Genomic DNA, 26,521 nt, shown 5'->3' with positions numbered 1-26,521 from the left:
ATAGAAAAGACTTAATGTTGAGACATCCCTTTAATTCATGAAAAACACAACGTGTCAGTGTGAGAATAACTGTGGTGGTCGGAGTGCACGTGTGTATGTCCCTCACAAGTTTTAAATAAATAAATTAGGATGGATTTTGTGTACAAAAATAATCAGTAGGTTTGGTGAGTATAATTCTTTTTTTTTGCCCCCGGTTTTTCCGTGGTGAATATGATTTTCTTCTTAATTTTTCTTGTAAATTTATGATCGAATGTTTTTTTTCAAACATTCAAACAATTGTAACGTCTGACATACAACGCCCGCCACATACCAATATATATATATAGGCCTATATATATACTGTATATATAACATACAAAACTAAACAGCATTTATAGTTTTTTAATGCTTTGAAAGTTGTTGAATGATATGAATATATAAATTATAATCTCAAATATTAAATAAAATGAAATTCTAAAATGAATAATTTGGTGTAATATTATATAATATTTTATACAGTAATACCCCATAAAACTGTCCCATATTTATAGGACAGTTCATAAAGTATTCCTAAATAAACACTCCAATAGTGTTCTATTTTTTTAAAAAGTAGAATTTGGTGGGGGGGAGGAAAGCTTTTATTATGAAAAATTAAAACGCACTTCCTGGTATCGTCACGAAGAGTCACTAACCTGCTGAATTGTTTTTCTGCAGTGTACAGTCCTCTGACACACAATGAGCAGCTGAAGAAGTTACAGTGAGCATAAAGAACAAGTTTAAGTCAAGTACACTGGAGTGAGTTTGAATGATTTAAACCTGTAATTCTGTTTAGATAAGACGAGGGTGAACCATGTTGTTATTGTTGTTATGTTAACTGATCATCTGTCTGTCTGTTCCAACAGCATGTCCGACCCTAAAACAGCTGGAGCTGATGCTGGATCAGTGGTGTCAGACCCTCAACACTCCCAAAAGCTTCTAAGGGCCCTTCGGTCTTTAAGACAAGATGATTGTTTTCAAGATGCAGTGCTGGTTTTGGAAGGTGAACAGATTCCTGTTCAGAAAAACATTCTGGCTGCTGCTAGCCCATACATCAGGTATGAGAATAAGCTTGAAACTAGGATACATTTGCATGAAATTAGATCAGATCAGATCAGATCAGTAGAACTGGTATGTTTGCTCAGACATGTAGCAGACCCTTGAGCAATGTGTCATATGGGTGTGCCACACAGCCCCACCTTGCCTGTTGCTTGGGTCAATTAAAGCAATGGTTCACCTAAAAAACAGAAAAGAAAAGACATTTACACACCCTCATTTCAACTACCAGCACGTGAGACTTCTGCTGAACTTGAAAGGGGAGATTTTGATGAATGTCCCGGTCAGTCTTTTTTATGCATTGACAATGACTGGCGACACAAAATCACCACAAAAGAATGATAAAAAGGGTTGTTTAGTATTATTTATTTTTTTGTAGCTTTTCTTAGAACATCCATGTGATTTTATGAATGTGCCATTATTCATTAGTACTAAAATAACGAAAAATTTAAACAAAAAAGTAAAATCTAATTCAAAAACAATAATGGTATATCAATGCTAATATCACTAGGCTACTATGAACTTTGAGATGCATGAATTATTCGATTTGTGAACTTTTCATTTGAAGCCATTTTTTCGAGGTTCCTTTTCTCTTATTGGATCCACTTTTTTTTCGTCCGTTGACAATTCTGTTACAAAAGTAACGTTTTTCAGTCATGTACAAAAGAGCATTTTAATATAAGCAAATAGTTCACAATACTGTCATGTAAAACCAAATCAGCCAAAACTGGAAAGTTTGCAAAAACGCTGTAGGGCATTTGATTGGAGTGCAACTCTCCAAGATATTAAGTCTGTCGTTTTATTAGATCCACATGTTGCTACATGTTTGCAGGACCAAATTAAATTACAACCCACCAAAGGAGGATGGATCTGTATACAAAATCGAGTTGCAAGGGATCTCGATCACGACCATGAGGCAGATATTGGACTACGTTTTCAGTGGGGAGGTAATGATATTACTTTACTTATACTTCACACTTTATGCATGTTCCCGCAGTCATTAAATACCTGGACTTTTACAATTAGGATTTCTAGGCCTGGAAAAGTCTTAATAAAACTTAAAAACTTAAAATCTTTTCATGATTAAGACAAGACAACAACAGCATTACACATACATCACTGTGACAAGATCAACATGCAGTGTTGTTGATGAAAAAAAAGCAAGAATAAAATGTAGTTAAAAATTAAATAAAATCTCTATATTTTCTTCAACGAAAAAGTGCAGAAATAATATTTTAAGGAAATAAAAGCCTCTATGAGCTTTCATGCTTAGGGTTGCCAAATGTCAAGTGACATATTTGTGATCATCAGTTTAACCATTATACACCTTAACTTATATATGACAACATTTTCATTAACTAAAACAAGACCAAATTTCCCAGACTTTTAGACAACTAAAACTTGACTACACACAATACTGGATGCTGTAGGTTGACTAAATATGCTAAAAGCTAAAAAGTAACTTTAAGACTAACAAAAAAAAAATAGCTGACAAAATTAACACTATTTATTAGTTAAAAGCTGTGGGAAAACTGTATCTGAATTATGAATGTATGTCACAAACTATTGGATTTCCTTTGTCATATTGTCAGTGCTTCTCTAGCTGGCAGATTGTTGAGATTGTTGTCAACACATTTCTCTTTTCTAGATTACTCTAAGTGAAGACACTATCCAGGATGTGGTCCAGGCTGCTGATCTTCTTCTCCTCACTGATCTTAAATCTCTGTGCTGTCAGTTCCTGGAAAGCTGCATTACTGCAGAGAACTGCATCGGCATTCGGGTCTTCTCTTTGCATTACTGCCTGCACCACGTCTACCACGTGGCCACGGAGTTCCTGCAGACGCATTTTCGAGACGTGGCCAACACGGAGGAGTTCCTGGAGCAGCCGCCCGATCGCCTGTGTGAGCTGCTGTCCATAGAGAAGCTCAACGTGGGGAATGAAAAGCACGTGCTGGAGGCCGTGGTCCGCTGGCTCGACCATGACATTGAAGCTCGGCGAGTGAGTGGAACAGTTGTTTCTGGAAAGTTCCATATGCACAGGCATAGACAAACTTTAAACATAAATAATTCATTAATTATAATTTCATATATATATATATATGTATATGTATGTGTATGTGTATATATATATGTGTGTGTATGTATGTATGTATATATATATATATATATATATATATATATATATATATGTGTGTATGTATATATGTATATATGTATATGTGTATGTATATATGTATGTATATGTATATTGTGGAAAGTAACTTACTAATGCCGAATTTATGGATTTATTATTGTAAATGAGAATCATATTTAGGTCATAATTGTCAGTTGTTTGTGAACTAAATCTGCTGTTAAATGGCGAGATATTATATATTTGTGATTAGAAATAATCTCATTATGATTAAAAATAATGAATTAATTAATTAATACATTTAGACCGGAATACCGATGATAAATAGAATACAAAAGTATATTTTTAATTAGCATACAGCATTTATTTGTAGGGATGCACCGATATGAAAATATATTTTTGAAAGCCGATAACCAATATATTAGCCGATATATATCTAATTTCCACATTTTTATATAATTTTTGAGAGCCTGATTACAAAAACAAAAGTTTCACCATTTAAAGCCATGTCCCAAGCACACAATTATAATGATGTTCTCATAATTTTATGTAGCAGATATGACAGACTTGCACTGCTCTTGCACATGCAGTGATTCCAATCATGGCGAACAGCGCGCATCTGAAGTGTCTCTGCTAAAGGAAATAATCCATTGTTATTCGGCTTTAATATATTGGCCAAATTTTCTTATTGGGCCGATAACATTAAAAATGTATATATATCGACCGATACCGATATATCATGCATCCCTATTTATTTGAAATAGAAATGTTTTGTAACATTATTAAAAAAATGTATTGTCATTTTTGATCTATTTATTTAAATACATCCTTGCTAAATAAAAGTATTAATTTATTGTATGTATTAACTTTTGAATGCTATTATTTCTTTGTTTCTTTGTTTTTATTCAGTCCTGTTTAATTAGGATGCCTTTTTTTTTTTTCAGGTCCACATGAAAGAAGTGATGTCTGCCGTCTGGGTTCAAGGCCTGGACCAGTGCTACCTCCAGGAGCAGATGCTCGGAGACTCCCTGATGAGGGAGGTCATAAGGAATTGTTGTATGGACTCGCTGCGAGGAGCAATGCAGCACGGGGAGGCGCTGCTCGCTGCATTTAAACCCCGTGGCTACTCCGAGTGTATCGTCACAGTAGGCGGTGAGGAGAGGGCGTGAGTATGAACATGCTTAAAAAATAAAACTAGATCATGAGGTTATGCAATGATAGGTCTGTAAGAAGTTTTTCCCCTGAATTCCTTTGTGTTTCTGATGTAGCTCTCGGAAGCCCACGGCAGCGGCTCGCTGCATGTGTCCACTTTATGACCGAAACAGGCAGCTCTGGATTGACCTGAAGCCAATGAATGAGAGGCGGATTGGTCACGGGGTTGTGTCAGCAGGTTTGTACTAGCTCAGCGTTGTGAGGCAATAGAGCTTACACTCTTCTGTTATTTGTTTAGTTATTTAGTTTTAGTTATTTGAACTCTAAGACTTTTTATTATGAATAATGACACAATCGTAAACAAAATATTCCTGTGATATATACTACTATTTAAAAGTTTGGGGTCAGTGGTAAGTTTTTTTTATTATTTATTTAAATAAAGTGATACTTTTCAGCAGGGATGCATTAAATTGACCAAAAGTGACAGTAAAGACATTTATATGGATACATCAAATAAATGCTGTTTTGTTTTCATTTCTGTTCATCAGAAAAATGCGTCACTGTTTTCACAAATATGTTAAGCAGCACAAACTGTTTCAAAATTGATAATAATAAGAAATGTTTTTCAATGACTTTTGAAGGATCATGTGACACTGAAGACTCTGGAGTAATGGCTGCTGGAAATTCAGCTTTGAAATCACAGGTTTTTACTGTATTTTTGATCAATTAAAAGCAGTCTTGGTCAGCATAAGAGACTTCTTTTAAAAATATAAAAAATCATGCCAACCCCTTAATTTTATATATAAACTTATACAGACGAAATTAACCCCATATCTTAAATGTTCCTGATTCTGTCTGCTATTTGTTGTAGCTTACAGTCTGGAAAAGATGTAGAACACCCTTGTGTCTTCTGTTTAGTGTATCCACAGCAATATCCATCATATGCTCTCCTTAGCATTTTCCAAAAAATAAAACGGTAAATGGTATTAGACTTCATATGACTGAGTTCTGACTTGTTGCGCAGAGTTCATCCCGAGGATTATTATGCTTCTATTACTTACATTTATAATCACTGTTAGTACTTATAAATAATTAACTGATAGTCTGCCTGTCCAAACAGAGGGGTTCCTGTTTGCAGTAGGAGGAATGGATGAGAATAAAACTGTCCTGAGCAGTGGAGAGAAATATGACCCAGAGACCAACAGCTGGACCCAAATCCCACCAATGATGCAGGTATTCCTCTTAGAGATATGCTCCATTATTGACTAGTTGGAGGGTTCCATAAGTTGGTCTTATGGAAACCCTGTATAAGGCTCATTTAGAGTGTGTTCTTCCATTCAAAAAAGGTACGGCGCACAACAGAATTAAACATCTTAAGACATGTTTTTACTATTTACATACTTACATTTCTGAATGAATTACTTATCCTATGAAGCATTGTGAATTATGTAAGTGATTAAAAAAAACAAAGGGCAATAAAAAAAACAATGGCATCACTTGTGATGTTCCTCAATTGCAAGTTGACGTGGATAACAGTGTCTGGTAAATGGGGAAATTTGAATGGCAATGCTACTGTTGGACTAGTGATTTAACCAGCATAGTTTATTTCAGATATTTAAAGATAAATATTCAATTTAAATAAAGGAACCTGTTTACTGATTTCAACTGGTTGAAAATGCTCTACATAATATAGTCACATTTTGAAACATGCACCAATGCTTCATTTTTCTCTATATCCCAATAATTTGCTAACAACGTGTATTCTTTACTTCGATGAGGTCATTGTTTCTGCCTTAAATTAATGCATTGTTTAAATGAACACATTGATAGATAATTGTGTGATTTCTATTTTAATCTATTCTCTGTTTTATGAACCAATATCAATTCTTAAATCCAAAGAATTGATTTTAGTCTATGCTGTTTTCTATGGAAGCTTGTTTCCGCCACAAAATAAAACATTTTAAAAGATAATTGCGACTTTTTATCTCAGAATTACGTGAAATAAAGTCAGAATTGCGTGAAATAAAGTCAGAATTGCGTGTTGTAAAGTCAGAATTGCGAGATATAAAGTCAGAATTGCGTGTTATAAAGTCAGAATTCTGACTTTGTTTCTCGCAATTGCGACTTTATATCACGCAATTCTGACATCTTTTATAAAGTCCAATTCTAAGGGGGAAAAAAGACAGACTTTTTTTTTTTTTTTTTTTACCTCAGAATTGTTTATATCTCACAATTCTGACTTTATAACACGCAATTGCGACTTTATATCGTGCAATTCTGACTTTATATCTCCCAATTGCGACTTTATTTCTCAGAATTGCGACTTTATATCTCGCAATTACGACTTTATTTCTCAGAATTGCGACTTTATATCACGCAGTTGCGACTTTATATCACGCAATTGCGACTTTATATCTCGCAATTACGACTTTATTTCTCAGAATTGCGACTTTATATCACGCAATTGCGACTTTATATCTCGCAATTACGACTTTATTTGCCAGAATTGCGACTTTATAACATGCAATTCTGACTTTAAATCTCGCAATTGCGACTTTATTTCTCAGAATTGCGACTTTATTTCTCACAATTCTGACTTAATATCTCGCAATTGTGAGAAAAAAAGTCACAATTCTGACTTGATATATCGCAATTGTGAGAAAAAAAGTCAGAATTGTGAGATAAAAAGTCGCAATTATTATTAATATTTATTTATTTATTATTCATTGGCGGACACAAGCTTCCATAGTTTTCAGTTGATGAATATGGTAAACAAAACTTTGTAGCACCTCCTATCCAGTAAATCGCAATACGCTTTGAGCTTTGTTACTTTTGATATAAAAACAAAGTCTCAGCTTTCAAACGAAGTAAACAGTTGAGAAAGAAAGAGCATGTGTAACAGTATAATGGATCCGTGCGTCAGGTCTTAAAGTTACAGCAGCCTAATATATCTGCTGCCAAATTATGAGATAATATTTAAAATATCTATATGGCAGTTTTTTCCCCATGGTATCGACGTCAAAATTGTGGCCAGTAAAAATGCTGAGTGGCTATAACTTTGGAAAACCACTACAACCTGTAATAATATAGTAATGCACCAACTGGGGTTCCCTGTATAGTATACAGAATTAGTTTTGTTTAGTAGAATTTGCCATGTACTGTACTTGATACATAGCGCAATTAATCAATATCGAATGGAATTTAATCGAAAACAGAATTGAATTGAATCGCATGCTTGAGAATCTAAATCAAATTGTGCAATTTGTCAATACCCAGCCCTACAAGTAGAGTGTTTTCATGGTAAAATTTTAGTGATTGTTTGTTTGTCGAACATGACTGACTGACCAGCAAACCAGCAACAGATATAGGAGCAAACGATCATCTAAATCAGACTGTACTGTGCTGTTTGGTGATCGTGCAACATCAAACCACATTTACAGTATCAAAGTCATGCGTCAGAGGTGAATATATGCAGGTTATAAAGCTTTTTAGGGTTCTTCTCATCATGCAAGCTCATGTTATCACTTTGAGAAAACAATGAAAAACAGAGAAAATACAAATATTTACAGATGACTGTACTATTTACCTTAAATAATGATGTGTGAACTATTTATGTTAAATATGGTCTAAAAATAGTTTGGAAGGAGATATGGAAATTTGAGTTTGGAATTTTGAAATGGAAAATGTGTAGGAACCCTGTGAATTGAAAGATCATTATGATGCCGTTCTTACCAGGAACCACTAGGTGTCAGTATTGTAATATTGTATTTTCTCATCTGCCCAGGCCAGACAGCACTTCGCCATGGCGGAGCTGGATGGGATGATCTATGTTTTGGGTGGAGAGAACGAGGACACTGAGGTCCTTCTCACAATGGAGGTGTTCGACCCCCATTGTAACATCTGGAGAACACAACCAAAAATGACCACAGTGCGCAAGGTGAGATTTAGCTCCTTTTTTATTGCACGAATCCACACACTGCAATACTCATGTTTCTCATACTTTTTCCTCTCTATTCCTCAGTTTGGTAGCTGTGCCACCATGAAAAAGAGACTGTACGTGATGGGCGGCGGATCGTACGGGAAGATTTATGACTCTGTGGAGTGCTACGACCCCAAAACCCAACAGTGGACAACAGTCTGCCCTCTGAAGGAGAGGAGGTAGTGTGTACACAAGGATGTTTACTATTATCTATCAGAAAATGCTTTCCAAAGCAACTTGCTTATTAGTCCGTTCATGTAGTATGGCAATAATTGTATTCATGATCAACAAGTTAACAGGATAAAGTCAGTATGAAATAAAAATTAACTGGTTTTTATGGAACATTGCCACATTTATTATTAATGATTTATCCGTGCAGATTGTCATCTAGAGCCAGTCATATGCAAATGTATTTGCCCTTGTGACGTCACAGATCCTGCAATATTAAAATGAGCAGTTTTTGGAATTTGATTAAATAAATTCTTTACAATGAGGGGGATTTTTTTTAAGCTATGAAACTTAATGGTACAAAGACCTCTTATATGTCAAAAGATCAAGGCAAATGTGATTTCTCATGTCATGACCACTTTAACATTTTGTGTAAGGGTCTGTATTTTTATATAACAGCAAGTGTTTCACTGTGCCCTAGCAATTTCTTACAAAACACTAACTGTAAAAGAGGGTGATGTAATTTTGTTATATTTAGGTAACCAGGTTTTCAAAAAGCAGAAACTGGAAAAGCAGAAACGGCAGAAATATCATTCAGCATAACTTGACCCCATGCATTCAATATGCGCATACACTGGATGCTCAAAGCAGTACGCTTTGTAGATGTGAATTTAGAGAATGTGTTTCCCATCCTGTGTATGACGCAGAGAAATGTCATAACTTAAACAGATTACATTTTAAAATGCAAAGGCAGCACATCTTCATAAGGGTCTAACAACTATGAATACTGAGAGACGCCCTACGATCTGTGATGTCTTACAGATGTGTCTTTAGTACAATAGTAGTCAAGGGACCTATCAGTCTAACCCATATAACTGGGAACACTTGATCACCATCTGGAGAAACATAAATAGTCATTTTTCATGGTGTTCTTGTCTTGTTTGGAGTATAACTTTGTCCATAGCTCTGTTCTCTGTTACACAACCTAATGGGCTGCCTAGTGCCTTTAAAGGCAGCATCTGAACCGTCACGAAACCTCATAAGTAACTGATTTGGGACTCTGCATTGGCAGTAACTCTGCATGTAGAAAAGAACACATGATTCACAATTGATTTCAATAGAGTTTGATTTTATCTTGTCGCAATTGGGAACCCATTGGGGTCAGTAAGATATTTAAAAAACAATTTTTTAATTAATTACTGTTATTCTGGAGGGATGCATTCAACTGATCAAAAGTGACAGTAAAGACATCTGCAATTTTACCAAAATTTTACAACATATTACTGTTCTTTTGAGCTTACCATTCATCAAAGAATCCAGAAAAAATCACTGTTTCTGCAATAATATTAAGCAGCACAACTGTTTTCAACAGTGTTAATAATAAGAAATGTTTTTTGAATACCGAATCAGCATATTAGAATGATTTCTGAAGGATCATGTGACACTGAAGATTGGATGAATGACTGCTGAAAATTTAGCTTTGCCATCACAAGAATAAATTTCATTATGAAATATCTTACAATAGAAAATAGTTATTTTAAATTTTGACCAAATAAATGCAACCTTCGTGAGCATTTTGCACTAAGCTATATTCTTAGCGCAAGGTATCTTTTACGTATCTTTGCTAATTGACAGTGTGATTTGTGCACTATTCTTTGTCGAGAACATGTCTGCAGTAATTTTAAACTGGATTTTCCTCAGATTTGGGGCAGTAGCATGTGGCATTGGACAAGAGCTCTACGTTTTTGGTGGCGTGCGGAACAGAGACGCCGACAATCCCGAGTCCAGTCAGATGACCATCTGCAAGTCTGAGTTCTTCCATGATGAGCTAAAAAGGTGAGCTCTGTCTTCAATGCAACACTCATGCAGAGCAGGACCAATATGTATTGTGAAAAGCGCTATACAAATAAATGTGAAAATGGAAGGAAATGTGTATGCTCATGCGTGTCCTCCCTTGCCCTCAAGGTGGGTGCTCTTAGATGACCAAAACCTCTGCATACAAGCCACATCATCTTTTGTGTATGGAGCCGTTCCCATTGGTGCCAGTATATATGTGGTTGGAGAACTTGACACTGGTAAGCTGATAAGGACTTATAATCGCACTTTATCCTCTATCTACGAACGTCTTTTTTTTTATTCAGATATCTTCAAATTCAGTCCTTGAGAAGGTCAAAAAATGGTGCTGTGATAACTTCTTCATACAAGCTACAACCACTGCATATTTGAACTTTTTAACATTTCAAGGGCCAAAAATCAGTAAGCACAAGCTACTTTGAAAAGTTACAAGCAACTAATGTATTATAGGTAGGTAAATTAAGTCAAGCTAACCTTTTGATTAAGTAGTTATGTACATAAAACTATTAATGTCATTAAGAAGGCATGATTTTTGGAATCAGGCTTATTAGAGTTAAAACTAAAACCATAAAAAACATTGAAATAAAAGTTTTTTTATAATAGTATCTCAATTATACTAAAATAACACTGTTTTAAATGACGAATTCGACGAATCAATGATAATTAAAAACACACTTTATTCAACAATTACAGCAAATTACTGTATATAATACACTTTTAAAATTAAATAGTTTTATTATAAAACAATTAACAGAAGTAAAAAAAAAAGATAATAATATAACAATGTATTGTATTACAATACAAAGTGCCACTTGTTTGATTTCTGGGAATACTACTGAATGATGAGTCAAATGAATTGAATCTTTTTATAACCAGGGTATTGGTATCAACTGCTTAAATTGAACAGATTTGCTAAAATGAGCCACATTTTGCAATTGTACTTGCTTGTTCAGTTCTAATGCTCCACACACAATAAAACGTGACAAAAATGTTATTAGAGCAATATTTTGTTTGCAGGCTCCAATTTTGACTATGTCCGGGAGTTCCGCAGAAGTACGGGTACCTGGCACTCCACCAGACCCCTCATGCCCTCTGATCTGAGTAAGATCAGCTGTGCCGCCCTACGCATCGCCAACTGTAAGCTGTTCCGCCTGCAGCTCCATCAGGGACAGTTCCAGATCCGGGTTCCAGCCACATAAACAACCGGCATCCTCACCACCACTACATTGGCTACGGATGAGGTTTGGTTATAATGTGAGAAAGCTTGAATCAATTGTCCTGTTTTTTTTGTTTGTTTTTTTCTTAGAGGATAAATTATACATCCTTTTTTTACATGACTCCCAATCACAGGAAATGCTGTTACATTAGACGGGACCTGCTCACTATTTTACCTGCCTCATTTGAATAGTTTACGATGTGTTTTACCTGGCAGTTGTTGTAGCTTGTTATTTGACGCAAACATTTTTGAACATTGGTGAAGGAGGTCAAAATTGCCTATTTTATACCGTCTTAAATGTGGGTTCAGTAAGTAAGGGAACAAATCAAGAACTAATCAGGGCTAGTGGTATGTTAGTATCAAGCACAATTATGTTGCTAATGTAAGTGTCTGTGTAGCTACTGTACAATCATGTGTTAGATTATTCAAACAATATAAGTCTTAATATTAGACCTTTCAGAGTGATTAATCTCATTCTTTTGCTGTTAATTAGATTAATATCGAATTTTTAATTTGCCTTTTATGTGCATATATTTATCATTTTTAAATAGTATGTTTATATATATATATATATATATATATATATATATATATATATATATATATATATATATAAAAATACACACACAATAATATAAAAAAATACACACAATAAAAAAAAATCATATACTGTGTATGTATATATATATGTATATATGTATGTCTATATGTATATATATATCTTCCTGCATATGTTTGCTAAATGTCTTCTTTCTTTAAAGGCCTCTTTATTAGCCTTGTCCAGGATGAACTTCACTGATTAGTAAATTTAATGTTAAATTAGTTCAATAAATGCCGTTAAACATTTCATTAGTCTCAAAAGTTAGCCTTAGTTAATATGCAAATTAAGACGTGTTTTCTGATCGGAGGTTCTCGGACAAGAATATCACAAGTTTACATTTTAGACTAATTCATACGCGGTTTATTGTCGAAGTAAAACCTGAAGGTGGTGGATCTTTGCCTTTTTATGTGTGATGGTCTTCCTGTCTACTGATCAAATTTTGCCGTTGGTCTTGTATCCAGGGATTCAAAACACCACAGCATGTCAGAAATAGATGCAAGTTGCTGGTCTCACCCTTATGTGGCGAGATGTATTTTGTGAATGACCTCTGAACTGGCTTTCCTGTCAGTGTGGATGGTTTTGGCATCTGGTGACCCCATTTGTTCTGTGCATGATTCAGCTGCTGCTGTCTGTTCTAATTGAAGGGATGAACATTGCATATTCACCACCATAGAAATGCACACCAATAGCAGGAATAAATACCAGACTTTCACACACTAGACTCTAACATTGGTCCAAATTTATGAGAAAGAGAAATATAGATGAAAGAAAATATTTACAGGACCAAGTTGTGGTATCTGCACCAATGTGGTCACTGGTCACTAGATTGAAGATGTTCACTGAACAACAATGTTTGTGTAAGTTGTTCTTTCTGTATCATCACAAAACGTGCTGTTGTTATTGACAACTAATATAAAATTGTACTTGCAGAATGCAGAATATACCAACTATGCATGATATGTAATGTGTGTTCCTTGCCAAGATTTCACACACAATACATGCTCATGAAAACGGTTAACCCACTCACTTAACTATAAACATTGTCATGACTCCAGTTGCACAAAACACTAAAACACTTGGTGTCTGCCAGAACGTTGTGATTAATAAAATGTTGCATAATGTTTATGCAAAGTGGTGTTCTGGCATAAAAGGGACATTTTCACTATGGAATTTTCACACCTTTTTTGTGATGTTTTGGAGTGCGAGTCAGGCTTAAATTTGTCTCTAAAGTACAGTAATGTTGAAATCTGCCTCGTAATAAAATCTCTTGCAGAAGTCTGTGTTGTTTCTTTTATGTGGTTTTTAAAAAGCATGAAATGGAAGAGGGAATTTAAATATATCAAAAATGTGATAAATGTATATATATATATATACATATACATATATATATATAAAATTTAAAATATATTTAAGATTTTTGCATCTTTAAATTATGAAATGTCACAATTTAATTGTAAAAAAAATCGCATTATATGCAAAATTTTAAATTATTTACATTTTCAGTTTTTTTTTTTGTTTTTTTTTTACAATCGAGCGAAAATTACAGTGAGAATCACATTTGAGATTGAAAATTTCTACAAAAAAAAATACATAAACTACGTAAAACGTCTGGAGGCAGTAATGAGAATCACTGAAAAAAAATTAAGTTGAGCTAACTTAAAAAAATAAGGCAACCTATCGCATTCAACTTTTTAAATGAACTCCACTCACAACAGTTAAAATCAACTTAAATACTTCTGTTCATCTAATGAGTACCAGGTAATCTTCTGAAGATTATTGTATTATTCTGAAGATAAATTTCTTGTCAAGACAACTAAAAAAAAACAAGTTGAGCCAACTTGAAAAAATAAGGCACCCTATCGCACTCAACTTTTCAAGTTAGCTTAACTAATTTGGTCCAGTTAAAGTCAATTTAAAAACTTTTGTTCATCTATAAGTAAGATATCTTTTTAACTTCAAAGTCTTGTCAAAACAACCAAAGAATGTGTAGCAATGCAAGCAAGAGAAATGTGCTTAATTGGCATGAAAATAATGACACAATGCCAATAGACTTTTTTTGCATTAAACAAGTAGGCTATACATTTTATCATAATTTGATAATAGAAATAAAATAATATTTATAATACTATTTTTTTCTTTTGATTTTGAGTTGAAATGTTTGTCATTCACTCATGCATGCTGTATGGCTTAAATGCAATGCACTTCTTTCACACCAGCTCTCACATTGACACATTACTTTGAACAGTAACATTCTGTTTTTTCTACTTCTTCCTGTATTGATTCCTCTCAGTTATACAGATTAAAAATTAGCAAGAGACATTCCATCAAGAAGGTGAATGTGACGGTTGGTATTTGAGTGAGCATAGCACCCGTTCACTCAGTACACAAGTAATAATAACGTCTCGTAAAACTGAAACACGGCCGGGAATTTAGTCTCTTGTAAGCAAGTCTTGATTGTTGCATAACTCTGGTATGTTACCAAAGTGGGTTTTTTTAGTGGTGTAATGGGTGCCATCATAAGTTGTGTCTATGAACATGTTTGGTCTCGTGTGTATGAATAAACAGTACAGGCAGGCATTGGATTAACAGGATTACTGAAGATAAACAGGATGGGGTAAAATCACTCAAACTGGGCCGCTCACATGACAGGACTTAAATTTAACCAGAGGTCTTGTGACTGTGACACTGATGGGTAGCTAGTGCTGCTGAGATAGGCATGCTGGGTCTTGCTGGACATCCTAAAGTCCTTTGTAACCTAGGACTGTAAAATATATGAAAAAGGGCAGGTGCCGATTTCTAGACATGTAAAATCAACATCGAAGTTATGTGGCTTTATAGTCTGTTATCTGTGTAATGTGTAATCCAGGGTTACTTATTGTTAACTTTCTAACTAAAATAATAATAATAATAATAATAATAATAAAAAGCATTTTCATTACTTTAAATAAAATAAGTTTGCATTTTTTATATATTTTTTTTATTTACGGTTAATGTTTATTTTATTTCAAGTAATGAATTTTTTTGTGATAAACTTAATAAAATGTAGAAAACTCAAAAACGCACAATGAAATGACAAAAAATTGACAGCAAATATAATTCTAAATATTAACAAAAACTATAATAGTGTATCAATAATATGTGTGCTCCACTTTAGTTGACAAAATTCATAAACAATGTCAACAACATGTCCAGGTCGCATTTCACCCCTATATATATATATATATATATATATATATATAAATATATATATTTTTTTTTTTAGAAAACAAAACTATTTTGGGTCTATTTTGGATATTTAATTTTTTTTGAATTATGACATTATCTTTATGATAGTTAAACACATCTCACCCAATTCTTAATACTGTAATATTTCTCAAATTATCTACTTTTGTGTTCCACAGAAGAAAGTAATATAAATTTGAATGGACATGAGGGAGAGTACGAATTTTCATTTTTGGGAGAATTTTTTTTCTCTCTTTCATACTCGTTTAAAACCCATTAATCTCATGGCATTATTTATGCAATTGTAATTTCAGTATAAATGCATTCATGCCACTTCTGAGCTGCAATAAACATCTGTAAATATACCTATAGATTTTTCAGAGATCTTTAGACAACTCAGATGCAGCTTCCGAAAACAAATCATGGCTGTTGGAGCCTAAAAGTATAATGTCTATTTGATGCTTTTCTCATTTAACACAATAATGACTTTATCTTTTGGGGGTAGTGTCTCAGCCAAATTTGATGTATGTAATTATTCCGATGAAAATTTTTAATCACTTGAATCAAGAGGATAATGAGGGTGTACAACGAGGCATATTTGTGGGGAAAATGTGCTTCAAAATCCATGGTACTTAATGGTTATAACTAAAGATTTTGCATGAAGTGAAAGACTTTTTACAAAATCCACTACATAGACTGAAAAAAGTTCCTTGCATACAAGAGGGGTTTCCTGTAAAGGCCACATCATCAAAGAAACAAACAACCACAGACAGCTGTTTCACTTTCAGCTTAAGTTTACAGCATGTGACCGACTGTTGCATATAGGGTCCAAACAAGCGACTTTTCGAAATCCATTGGTCAGATTGAGGAATGCGAATGTGATGGGAAAAGGGCCAGATTATATTTGGGGTGCATGCAAAACTCATTTGAATGCAAGTCTGTAAGATTTATGATTTCCACATTCTGACACCTCTTATATCAACCCACCATGTTCACTCACACCATAAACAGAAGACTTCCTCCTCTACATTTATTTTGATTTGTGAATAACTTCGTATGATCTGTTCGGCCTGATTCACTTCCTCGTCGAGAGGCTGGTCAGGAGGTATGCAGTTCATTTGATTGTGGAAGTCAAGTGATGCAGTTTGCCTTTCTTACTCACCATTTTGGTTGCTTACACAGTACAACGTTACCACATATTCCCAGCAGGGATGTGATGCCTTCATCCCAGTAACCATACATGGAACAAAGCCGTCAGTGAAAAGGCAGGGCAGCGTGTGAATGTGGGATTAATCAGGCTGGTATCAGTCCTTGAGGTGGTGATCTCATTATCTGCACGGACTCCACAGACCGTACAATTTTCATACATCAGCAGAATACACAGTGGAAGATATGACAGTCCCACCCTCAACAAATATGTCATCAGGAATGGAGGGTGTTTTGTCCAAACCCGTTTGACTGTCCTAATTTCCACTGAAAGAGAATTTCTTAAGAATGTTCCATCCACGTTTTTTGAATATAATAAAAGCGTGAAATTTTACTATATGGAAAAGACTGACAAGGATATTCCTAGGAAAGAATGTCTTACTAAACAATATTCACATCTAAATTATGGACTTTATTTCTATATAAAATTGTAAAAAAAATAAATAAAATGATGCTATTTTTCAATTAATGCAGTATTTTCAGTTCGCATTCATTTGAATAGCGCTTTTCACTACATCGGTTTAAAGCAGCTTTACAGAAAATGCATGAGAGGTTATTATCAGAGATAACTGTATAAGTTATGTATTTCAAAATGTACAAATCATAGTTAGCTAAAAACTAATTTATACAATGTAATAATTTAAGGCAGAAGCAATGAGCTCATTGAAGTAATGAATACTTGTTTGGGAACATTCTACCAGAAACGTACATTTCCACTTATAAAAAATCTTGTGTATTTAAAGGGATAGTTCACTTTGAAATTAAATTTTGGTATGTTTTAGCTTACCTGAAGGGCATCCAAGATGTAGGTGTCTTTTTTTCCGCAGTAGTTTCAATTTTGATATTTTTAGGTCAAACCGTTCTTGTCTGACAGTCATATAATGCAGGTCGATGGTCCCTGTCTCAAAACACAAGCACAGAGTCCAAATTAAAACAATTCCCCATCGTCCAAATTAAACAATTCCCCATCGTAAGTACACACTGATTGCCTAAAACACAAAACGAGCGGTTTGTGTGAGAAACCGAACAGTATTTTTATCGTTTTTACCTCTTATAACACAACCACGTCGTGTGTGACGTGTGCGCAGACTGGTGCATAGATGTATATACACTAGATGTCGCATTAAAGACATTCGTTCCAATGAACTGCCGTAGCCAAGGCGAAATCTAGTATATATATCTATGCACCAGTCTGCGCACACGTCACACAGCAGGAAGCGCCCGCGACTTCAGATCACTTCGAAAAAGTTCTTTTTCTTCGAAAAGTATTTCAAATCCATTGACTGTATGATTCACATAGCAAGTGCCACAAAAGTCACCAAATTCCATACCATTCAGATTAAATAAAAAATATTAAACAAATTCAAAATGCTAATTTGTTTTGGTCTAAATTACCCCCCCCCCCCCCACCCCCCCCCCCCCCCCCCCCCACTATATTTTTTATAGTAAAAAAATACTAGAGGGTTGATAAAAAAAATGATTGCGCTAGAGCACTGTAGTCTCAGAATGAGAGTGCAGATAAGAATCTCACTTCCCTTTAACTTGCTGATACAAAAGGCCGTTTCATAAGTCTGTTTGCATCTGAGCACTGGTGCATTTTAGTGAAGGATTTTACCACTTGAATTTGGAAGTGTATGAACAAACACTATCTCTGTTGGTTTTGGTCATCTGCTCCGCACTGCCTCGGCTCATTCTGATAAAATATGTTGTCGCTAATGCGTTAGGAAAGATTACAAGCACAATAACAATGTTGTCAGAAGCGGGGGAGTGTTCGTTTTTGTGACTGAGCCTTTGTTTAGAGTACGGGTGGCCCTGCTTGCTTCGGCCTCCCAAGAAATCTTGTGCACTTAATGCGGAATGAGAGCGAGCGGTCAGAAGTAGTATCCTAGTTGAATAAATATGTAACTCAAATGACCAAATGTGGGCCTATTTATTTTCAGACATTGCTCTTTAAGTCAAAAGTCGGACGGAGGGCTGTGAACTGCAACACAATGAGGGGAATTTTAAACTCTGTAAATTTGCATAGTGTCAACCTCAATTACTTTCAAGACTATTCTAAATTAGGACACATTTTGAGAATTCTTTTCCAATCCTTTTTCTTTTCTTTTTTTGTAATAGGTGTTGAGTATACAAGAGAATACACCACTGCATTACGGTATTTTGAACTATAAAATAAAGACAGATTTAAACCCAAAGTTTAAAATGTTTTTTAGTCAGGTCGGGGCAAGTTGCCACACATATTTTATGTTTATACATTTTATACAATTAATTAACTACAATATATGTTGGCAGAAACAATGCTTTGAATTATTTTTTTTTTGGTATGTTTCCTTTTCTATTTTAATTGTTTTATTTGTGCAGTTTAAACAAGACTCCTGAAAAGCCATTAAAAAGCATGTAACACATTTTGAATACCAATATAGAAGATATTTTTCTAATTTCCAGAAGATATCTGGAATCAGCTTTCCCATATATTTGATGTCTTATTCTTTAAAACAATCAGACAAAAAAAAAAAAAAAAAACATTTAGGTGACTTTTTATGGGTTGCCCATCCCCCCCAAAATCATTTTTTTATTCAGTTGAACTGGTTATATATTACGAAAGCTTGTGAACCACAGGACAGATGGCTCATCTTCAGCAACAAAGAAGCCTTACAGAATGAATGTGTACAGAAAATAACAGTATGACATAAACCCCGTGTCCTCTATGGCAAGCTGTTTTAATATTTATTCTTGCAGTCCATTACTTTTTTTGTGCTCAAAATTTACTTAATTTATATGATAAGCGAGTACATCATAAATCCGTTTTCCAAACCGTATTTTGTCTTATCCTGAATCACTACGGTACACCTAATAAGGTTTTATATTCAGACTGGTTCGGGTCGTACCGCTGCGGAGTAGACCAATACCTGTGTGACTCACATAAACAGAGAGAAGTAGCTCCGGTTACAATGTTCTTCCGTAAGACGCATACAGTTCTTTTTTATTAACCGCTAGAGCACCAAAAGTTAAAGGTTGTATCAGTGATTTCAGGCCCAAAATGTTTTTTATCAGATTCATCTAATCTTTCCTAACGATCCGCTAGCTGCCCGCCCCATAAGCATGCCGTCAAAAAAAACGCGTCTCTGTTGGCAGCCTAGGCTCTGAGATTTGCACACAAAAACAATTGGTTTCACCAACCGCTCAAAACCAAAACAAATAGTGTTCCAACCAATCACCGACAGAGGGAGGGTGTTGTGAGGTTTTGAGCCAGCTTCTTCTTCAGCTCCGACTTCGTGTGCAGCCGTGCACGAGCACAAAACCTCACAACACCCTCCCCCCTGTCGGTGATTGGTTGGAACACTATTTGTTTTGAGCGGTTGGTGAAACCAATTGTTTTTGTGTGCAGATCTCAGAGCCTAGGCTGCCAACAGAGACGCGTTTTTTTTGACGGCATGCTTATGGGGCGGGCAGCTAGCGGATCGTTAGGAAAGATTAGATGAATGTGATAAAAAAACATTTTGGGCCTGAAATCACTGATACAGCCTTTAAGGGCTGCATCTTTTATAGGCTACTTTTTGAAATAACTAAGTATCCAATAGCAAATAATATATTTTACAATTGTATTTTTACTAGTTACACTCTAATAAATAATGGGTTAAAAACGACCCAATTGGGGTAATTTTTGGAAATCCAGCATTGGGTCAAGTTAAATGTTTCACCCAACATGCTGAGCTGTCTTATTTAAAGCTGCATTCAGTAACTTCGGGATTTCTTCGCTGTATTCTCGCTTTTTGCTCGCAGGTTTCTCTCTAGAGCTCCCCCCACAGCTTCGGAATAGATATTTGACAACATTGTTGTAAAAACTCGTTGGCTATTCTCAGACACCAGAGGCTAGCAGATCAACGACATCAAAGCAGATGGGATATTCTTTAAAACGTCTTCTTCATTCGGGTTCGAACAGCGTGAGGGAGCGCAATAATGACGGCATTTTAGCAGATTTCTTTTGGCCGTAAAGCAATTGTTTACATCGCGAGACCTGATATCACGCGAGACTTCCTGACGCGGCGGCCGGCGGCCCGCCGCCCCAAAGTTGCAAGTGCGTATTTTCCGCTCACGGGCACCAGGGGGGTGCGAAACGACCACCATTCAACCCGAAATAAGTAATATGACCATTCCAATGACTCCGAAGCTGTTCAGTTAAGGTAAAAAAAGTTACTTAGTTCACCTTTAACTCTATTTTTGAACATTACTATATTGCTGGGTTAAAATTAACCTAAAATTGTATGGTTGGACATTAAAAAATACATGTAAAATTACTACAGTAAGAACACAGGCAACTGTAATAATCAAAAGGAACATTTATTAATAAGCACGAACACCCAGGGATGGACAAAAAGAGTAAAAACAACGTGTACTGTACATATATGTGAGTGAGTGAGAAAAAGTGCAGAAAATAATGCAAAACTCAACAGTTATACAGCTTATTTAATTATAAATATATAGCTATAAATTTTACCATATTTATTTTTTCTCCCACAAACGAACACACTAACGCTACAGCCAAAACCATCAGACTGAGTGCACTGTGCAGCTAAGAAACAGATTTAAAGCCTGTAATAAACACCAAAAGTCGGGAATCAACTATTGTAGCGATTTTACTCTCTCCGTTTAAAAGCACTCCTCTCAAGTGCCATATTCCACCTTGTTCAGTTCCCTCTCATCAGACCCCGCTAGAGTGAAAACACTCTAGTTTAAGAAGAACATCTTCCTCGCTGCAGTCAGTTTCAAAGTTCTCTCTTCTCCTCTTCGATTAGATTTCTTCTTTTTTTGCTACATATATTCTTGTCATAATCGCAGCGAGCACTGATATGCTCTTTTTCAGTTTCAGTTCCTGCTCACCATGCCACCAGTCCAGTTTTAAACGAACATGTTCCTCGCTGCACATTTGTAAAGTTCTCTATCTCTACTTTGACTATAGTTTTCTTTTATTTTTCACTCTTAATCCTGTAATAAGTGCTGCAAACACGGATAGGCAAAGTGGTATTGATTAATAACAATTAATAACCCAAATTGGGTCAAATCAACCCAGCTTCCTTACCCAACAGTCTTTGGGTTGAAAACAATAACCCATCATTTTTAGAGTATACTATTCATATTCATTAGACAATCTGTAGATCCCCATTTGTTTACCAACAACAATGGTATAATTGTCACTTTTGGGATAGTAAGCAGAAGCAAGGACATAAGTAGGCTACTAACATGCAATAAATTAACTAATTAATTAATAAAAGAATTGAACAACCACTATTGGAGTTCTAGTAGGCCTATAGACTATATGCCTAGTTGAAATAGTAGTGAAATTGAAAAGGTAGGCTACCATTAATAATTGAATTGCATACCAGTAATTAAAGTATTTGCAACGTAAAATCGATACTAGTTGGTTGTAAGAAATCATTGTTAAAACGGTCTGCCATATCCCCCCTTTTCTTTTCTCCATTTTGCGCGAGGCAAGAGAAGGGAAGTGCGCGCTCCCTATCAAACAGAAACGCGCATCCGTTCGCCTCCCCATTGACGTCACTCCGGTATCACATGAACGAGCCCGGACCAATCCACACACAGCCCTGTCGAAGCACTCGGTTCCTCCACCGAGATAGGGAGAAAAAAAAAGACAGAAAAGGGAACCATGACTCCGAGCATCTGAAGAACAAATAAAATTCGGCGAATTGAACACATTGTGGATCTTGTACCTGGTTATTGTTTCATATTTGGTGCGGGAAGACTGGAATAATATGCAGTGGAGAGAAGCGGAATGGATACGGCAATGGCCCGAACATATTGAATAGCTTGCGTCGCGCAAAGGAAAGACATTATACTTTAACGAACCTTCCTCATCTTAAAGGGCTTTCATGGCTTCAATCCTCGCCGTCACCGACCCTTGTCTTTTCCGTACCACTGTTGAGGTCGAATCACGGTGAATCGCGTGAGCCTCTATATGCCAAACACGCGAACGACCATTATTCGGCCTCGAAATCAAAAGACAGCCACCTGATCTGATCCAACGCCGTCGATTTTCGCTGAGGGGAATCATGGATTTTAACGGGAGCGGTGGGGGAAATGAGCTACACAACAATCAGTTTTACCCGTTCGAAGAGAGCAAGCCTCTGCTGGGGGAAATGTCCGCGCCGCAGCCGGAGGGGAATAATAATCACAAAGCGGGGCCCTGCAGCAAGAGGAGCCTTTTACACAGCAGCAGCGGCATGAGATACAAATTGCTACAGGAGGGGGACATCCAGGTGTGCGTGGTCAAACATCCTCGGACCTTCCTCAGTAAGATCCTCACCTCCAAATTTTTACGGAGGTGGGAGCCACACCACCTCACCTTGACGGACAGCAGCCTGGTCTCTGCCACGGTAAGAACCTCTCTGCAGGGCTTGCTTTTTTTTAATGGCCATATTTGAAACTGTTTCATATTGTGCTCAAGATTGTATACATGTTCTACTCAATATATAGCTAAAGTAGTGAGTGCATAAAATATTGTAGGCTACCTGCATAATGGTAATTCTGAGACCAGCAGTAAACCAAAATACAGTTTTATAGTATAGTTTACTACCTCAGTACAACAACACAAAACATTAATTAAAATAAAAATGAATTCTGTCAAATGAAATGGATGGGTTTTTTAGATTGTGTGTTAGGTAAGGAATATGTCTTTAAAAAAGCAAAGAAGTTGTTTTTGCATACATTTTAATTTATGAATGGCATGTACGCGGAACCAATAGGCTATTACATTAACAAATAATTCTGTTTTAGCATACTATTCAACAGCATGGCAAAAACAACATCGTTTCTAGAAAATTTAGTTCATTTAAGGAAACTTTTAATCAAACAAGTCCTCGAAAAAATGTATCTTATTCAGCGGATGTATTTCGAAATAGATCTGGAAACACCGTGACGTCATAATAACAACAACTTAACAGCTTCCTCTTCGTTGTTTCCCGTTTTCCGGGTTTATAATGTGATTTGTCATTTGATGGGGGTCATTCCATGACATGTGTGCCTATTTAATTTGAAAAATATGTTTCAGAAAAGTAAGAGTAAGTAGGCTAGTTGCATTGCGCCACCTCCAGCTAATTCTAACATTTTAAAATATATATTAAAAATAAGGTCCTACCACTATAAAGTGTTTTTTTTTAGAAATAGAAGGTTTGTTTAGAATGAAAATGTAATCCACCTGATATTTCTATAGATGTTTTCAATTATCTGTTGTTTGCTGTTCAAAATCATACAAAGAGATCAAAAGAACACTTGCCTTTAAAGAGTTCACGTCATGGGAAGGATGATGAGATTATGACAGTTTGATTATTTTAGTAATTCTACATCATTTCATGTAGGGGTGTTTCGATGGTAACATGATTGACGCACAACTTTTTATTTCCATTGCAATTCCGCTGAATTCCCATATTTGTTGATATCAAGGAGAAGGAGAAGGTGGGTTGGCAATAAAAACAAACCGTAAAAAGTTGGTGGCAGCTATTCATTGTTAAAGTCATGCAAGTTATAATTTAAGAAATGAGTTGTCATTTCCAAATACCATGATCAGAGGCCAGTGTATTGGAGAATTAATCATAAATAAAGGTAATTTGGATGATCACTGGTCAACAGTAGGTTTTCATACGTTAAAGACCCCCAGCCCGTGACTCTCTTCAGAATGACTTTTATCAGGAAAATGTTCGTGGACCTCTGATTGAAACCCCTAACTAGAGGAGATTTTTGATTCATCTTGAAGGATTTGGAGCTACTATGTCCTGTATGCAGGACAAGGTTTTTTTTTTTGGTTTTTTTAGGTCAGCAGAGTTACTAAAATAATATGTGAGCCTTTTGCAGGTGCATGATCCTCAACTGCATCACATGAGCAAATAAAGCGGTGTAGAGATGCCTAGATGTACAGTTAAATGTTTCAGAATTGAATTATTGTCAGCGGAGATGATGATGAATTGAGTATTTATAACATTTAGTCACATTTTGACTATGTATCCTGTTATTCTTGTTATTTTTCTTGCTAATGTTTGTTTGGTCTCTGCTGATTTTAAACCTAATGATCTGATGCTTAGATATTTGAAAACATAACTGCATACATCTTAATTGCTGCTCAAGAGGCCTGTCAATGGAAAAGTGGTGTCACGGTCACAATGGATTTACCCACCTGGGAGATTTCTGGGAATCCATTCGATGGCAGTTACTTTTTTTTCTTTTTTTTTTAAGCGAAAACATAAGAAATTGCGCATGTGGAGAGGACAGTCATTTTTTACCCTCTGCCTTTTTCAGATGAGTAAATCATATCTCAGATGTGCCAATGAAATCTCGTAGAGTCTCTTAGTTCAGGACATCCTGACAGCCTGCTCATTGGAGCCATCATCAAATGGCTGATTAAATTAAAGGTTTAAATTTTACAGCTATATTTCATCGTTCTGAAATGATCAAATTAGCCGTTGACTTCTTCCTGAAATGAATGCTTCAGAATGAATTAGATTGCTTGTTTAACAACAGTCTGACTGTCGGATGAAGCTCGGCCGCTGACACTGAGAGGCCCTTGGGATTTCTGAGGCTAGCTGAGATTAACCCAAGCCAAACACAGACCGTATGTTTATGTTTGCCCATTTTGCAGAGACTCATGTCGTTTGAAAGGGTAAAAAAAAAAAAAGTTAGGATACTTTTTGTACTTTGACAGTCCTGTCACTCAGTATTGGTTTTCTCCTAGTTTCAAGGTCTCTAATAGATGTTTAGCTAGTGACCCGTGTTCAGTTGACCGTAGCTAATGGAGGTAGTTGTCTGTGGCTAATGTTCTCTTTTGGCAAAGACTAGCCTGTTTGTGATTCTAGTGTGCATCGAACCATTGTGCTTCAGAAAGGGGTCAGTATATCTACAGAAAGGCCTTATTGTTGATGTTAAGCATATAAATTGTTCGATTTTGATGGTTTGGTTTCCTCACCCGGTGTTTATCCTGCACAAACCGTGCCAGGGTGTCATTTGGGTTGAAATTACATTATCTCGCTCAGATGTTCTTAAAATACTTGACCTCGTAGATGTAGCACATGACGCCTGTTTGATGATAAGTGCATTATTTTCCATGAAGATGCCGACTTTTTCCCACAATTTTCTCGAGAACTCCTGTGTTAAGCAAAGACTAAACATTTGGCATTTTGATAGCTCATTTTCGATAAGTGTAGTCATCTCTATGGAAAATGATCTCACGAGAAGATATGAAAGATGTGACTCACCACTGTCTCTAAGCTCTCAGAGTCTAAATCATATTTGCGTAGCAGCGTGCCATTATAAATACTTCCTGTCACTCATTTGTTAAAAAGACATCAAAAGCCCTACCTCTAAAGGCACATTTATGCCGATGCCCTCAAGCATACCATTTTGTTTGTGAAGCAGGGTATAGTTGCTGTTCAAGTTAGATCCTGTTAATGAGATGAAATACCAGATGAGACAACAGCCCGTATGGACCATAACACATCCTTTGAATAAACATTGCACAGCTAGGTGAGACCTTTCGTGATCGGGTTAGATGCTGAACACCTGGGTACAGTACATTTGAAATGCTATTCTGGTTGTCTCAGTTCAGCTTAAGGACATGTTAACAAACTCACATCAAACCGCATTTTGAGCAAAGCTGATGACTAAAGCTGAACGAGTCTGGTTGAGATGAGTTCAGCTAAATATGAACAGGTCAGGGGAAATAAACAAGTTACACTTATAACAAACCATTTAAACGGCACTGTTGGGCTTTCTGCTGTAAACAAACAGAGCTATGGTGATGACTGGGCACATAAACTATTGTGGCTCCCTGAGATCCCTTCGGCTACCATCCAAATATGCTCTGTAATTGAGATGTAGGAGCTGGCTTTGTTTTTGTTGCACAGAAAAGCCATTAGG

The 26,521-nt window shown here is 35.9% G+C and overlaps 2 protein-coding genes across 2 annotated transcripts in view; both read left to right on the top strand.

Moving 5' to 3' along the window:
• The first annotated feature begins 646 nt into the window (after positions 1 to 646).
• On the top strand, positions 647 to 12,144 carry gan (gigaxonin). The gene is made up of 12 exons (XM_084409284.1): positions 647 to 774; positions 882 to 1,073; positions 1,904 to 2,018; positions 2,720 to 3,070; positions 4,147 to 4,367; positions 4,471 to 4,592; positions 5,475 to 5,587; positions 8,139 to 8,291; positions 8,376 to 8,512; positions 10,203 to 10,337; positions 10,467 to 10,576; positions 11,373 to 12,144. The coding sequence occupies exons 2-12, from the start codon at positions 883 to 885 to the stop codon at positions 11,552 to 11,554; spliced, it is 1,830 nt and encodes a 609-aa protein (XP_084265410.1). The 5' UTR covers positions 647 to 774; position 882; the 3' UTR covers positions 11,555 to 12,144.
• Positions 12,145 to 22,173: 10,029 nt separating this feature from the next.
• Positions 22,174 to 26,521, top strand: part of cmip (c-Maf inducing protein) — a 30,017-nt gene continuing 25,669 nt past the window's right edge. Inside the window, exon 1 of the mRNA XM_084409838.1 lies at positions 22,174 to 22,992. Within this exon, the coding sequence (XP_084265964.1) occupies positions 22,669 to 22,992 (324 nt within the window). The 5' untranslated portion in view covers positions 22,174 to 22,668. The remainder of the gene's footprint in view (positions 22,993 to 26,521) is intronic.

The sequence above is a fragment of the Rutilus rutilus genome (assembly GCF_951802725.1).
Source record: "Rutilus rutilus genome assembly, chromosome: 5".
Taxonomy (NCBI): Eukaryota; Metazoa; Chordata; class Actinopteri; order Cypriniformes; family Leuciscidae; genus Rutilus; species Rutilus rutilus.
The sequence above is the reverse complement of the archived record's forward strand: the minus strand, read 5'-3'. Positions and strand labels throughout refer to the sequence as shown.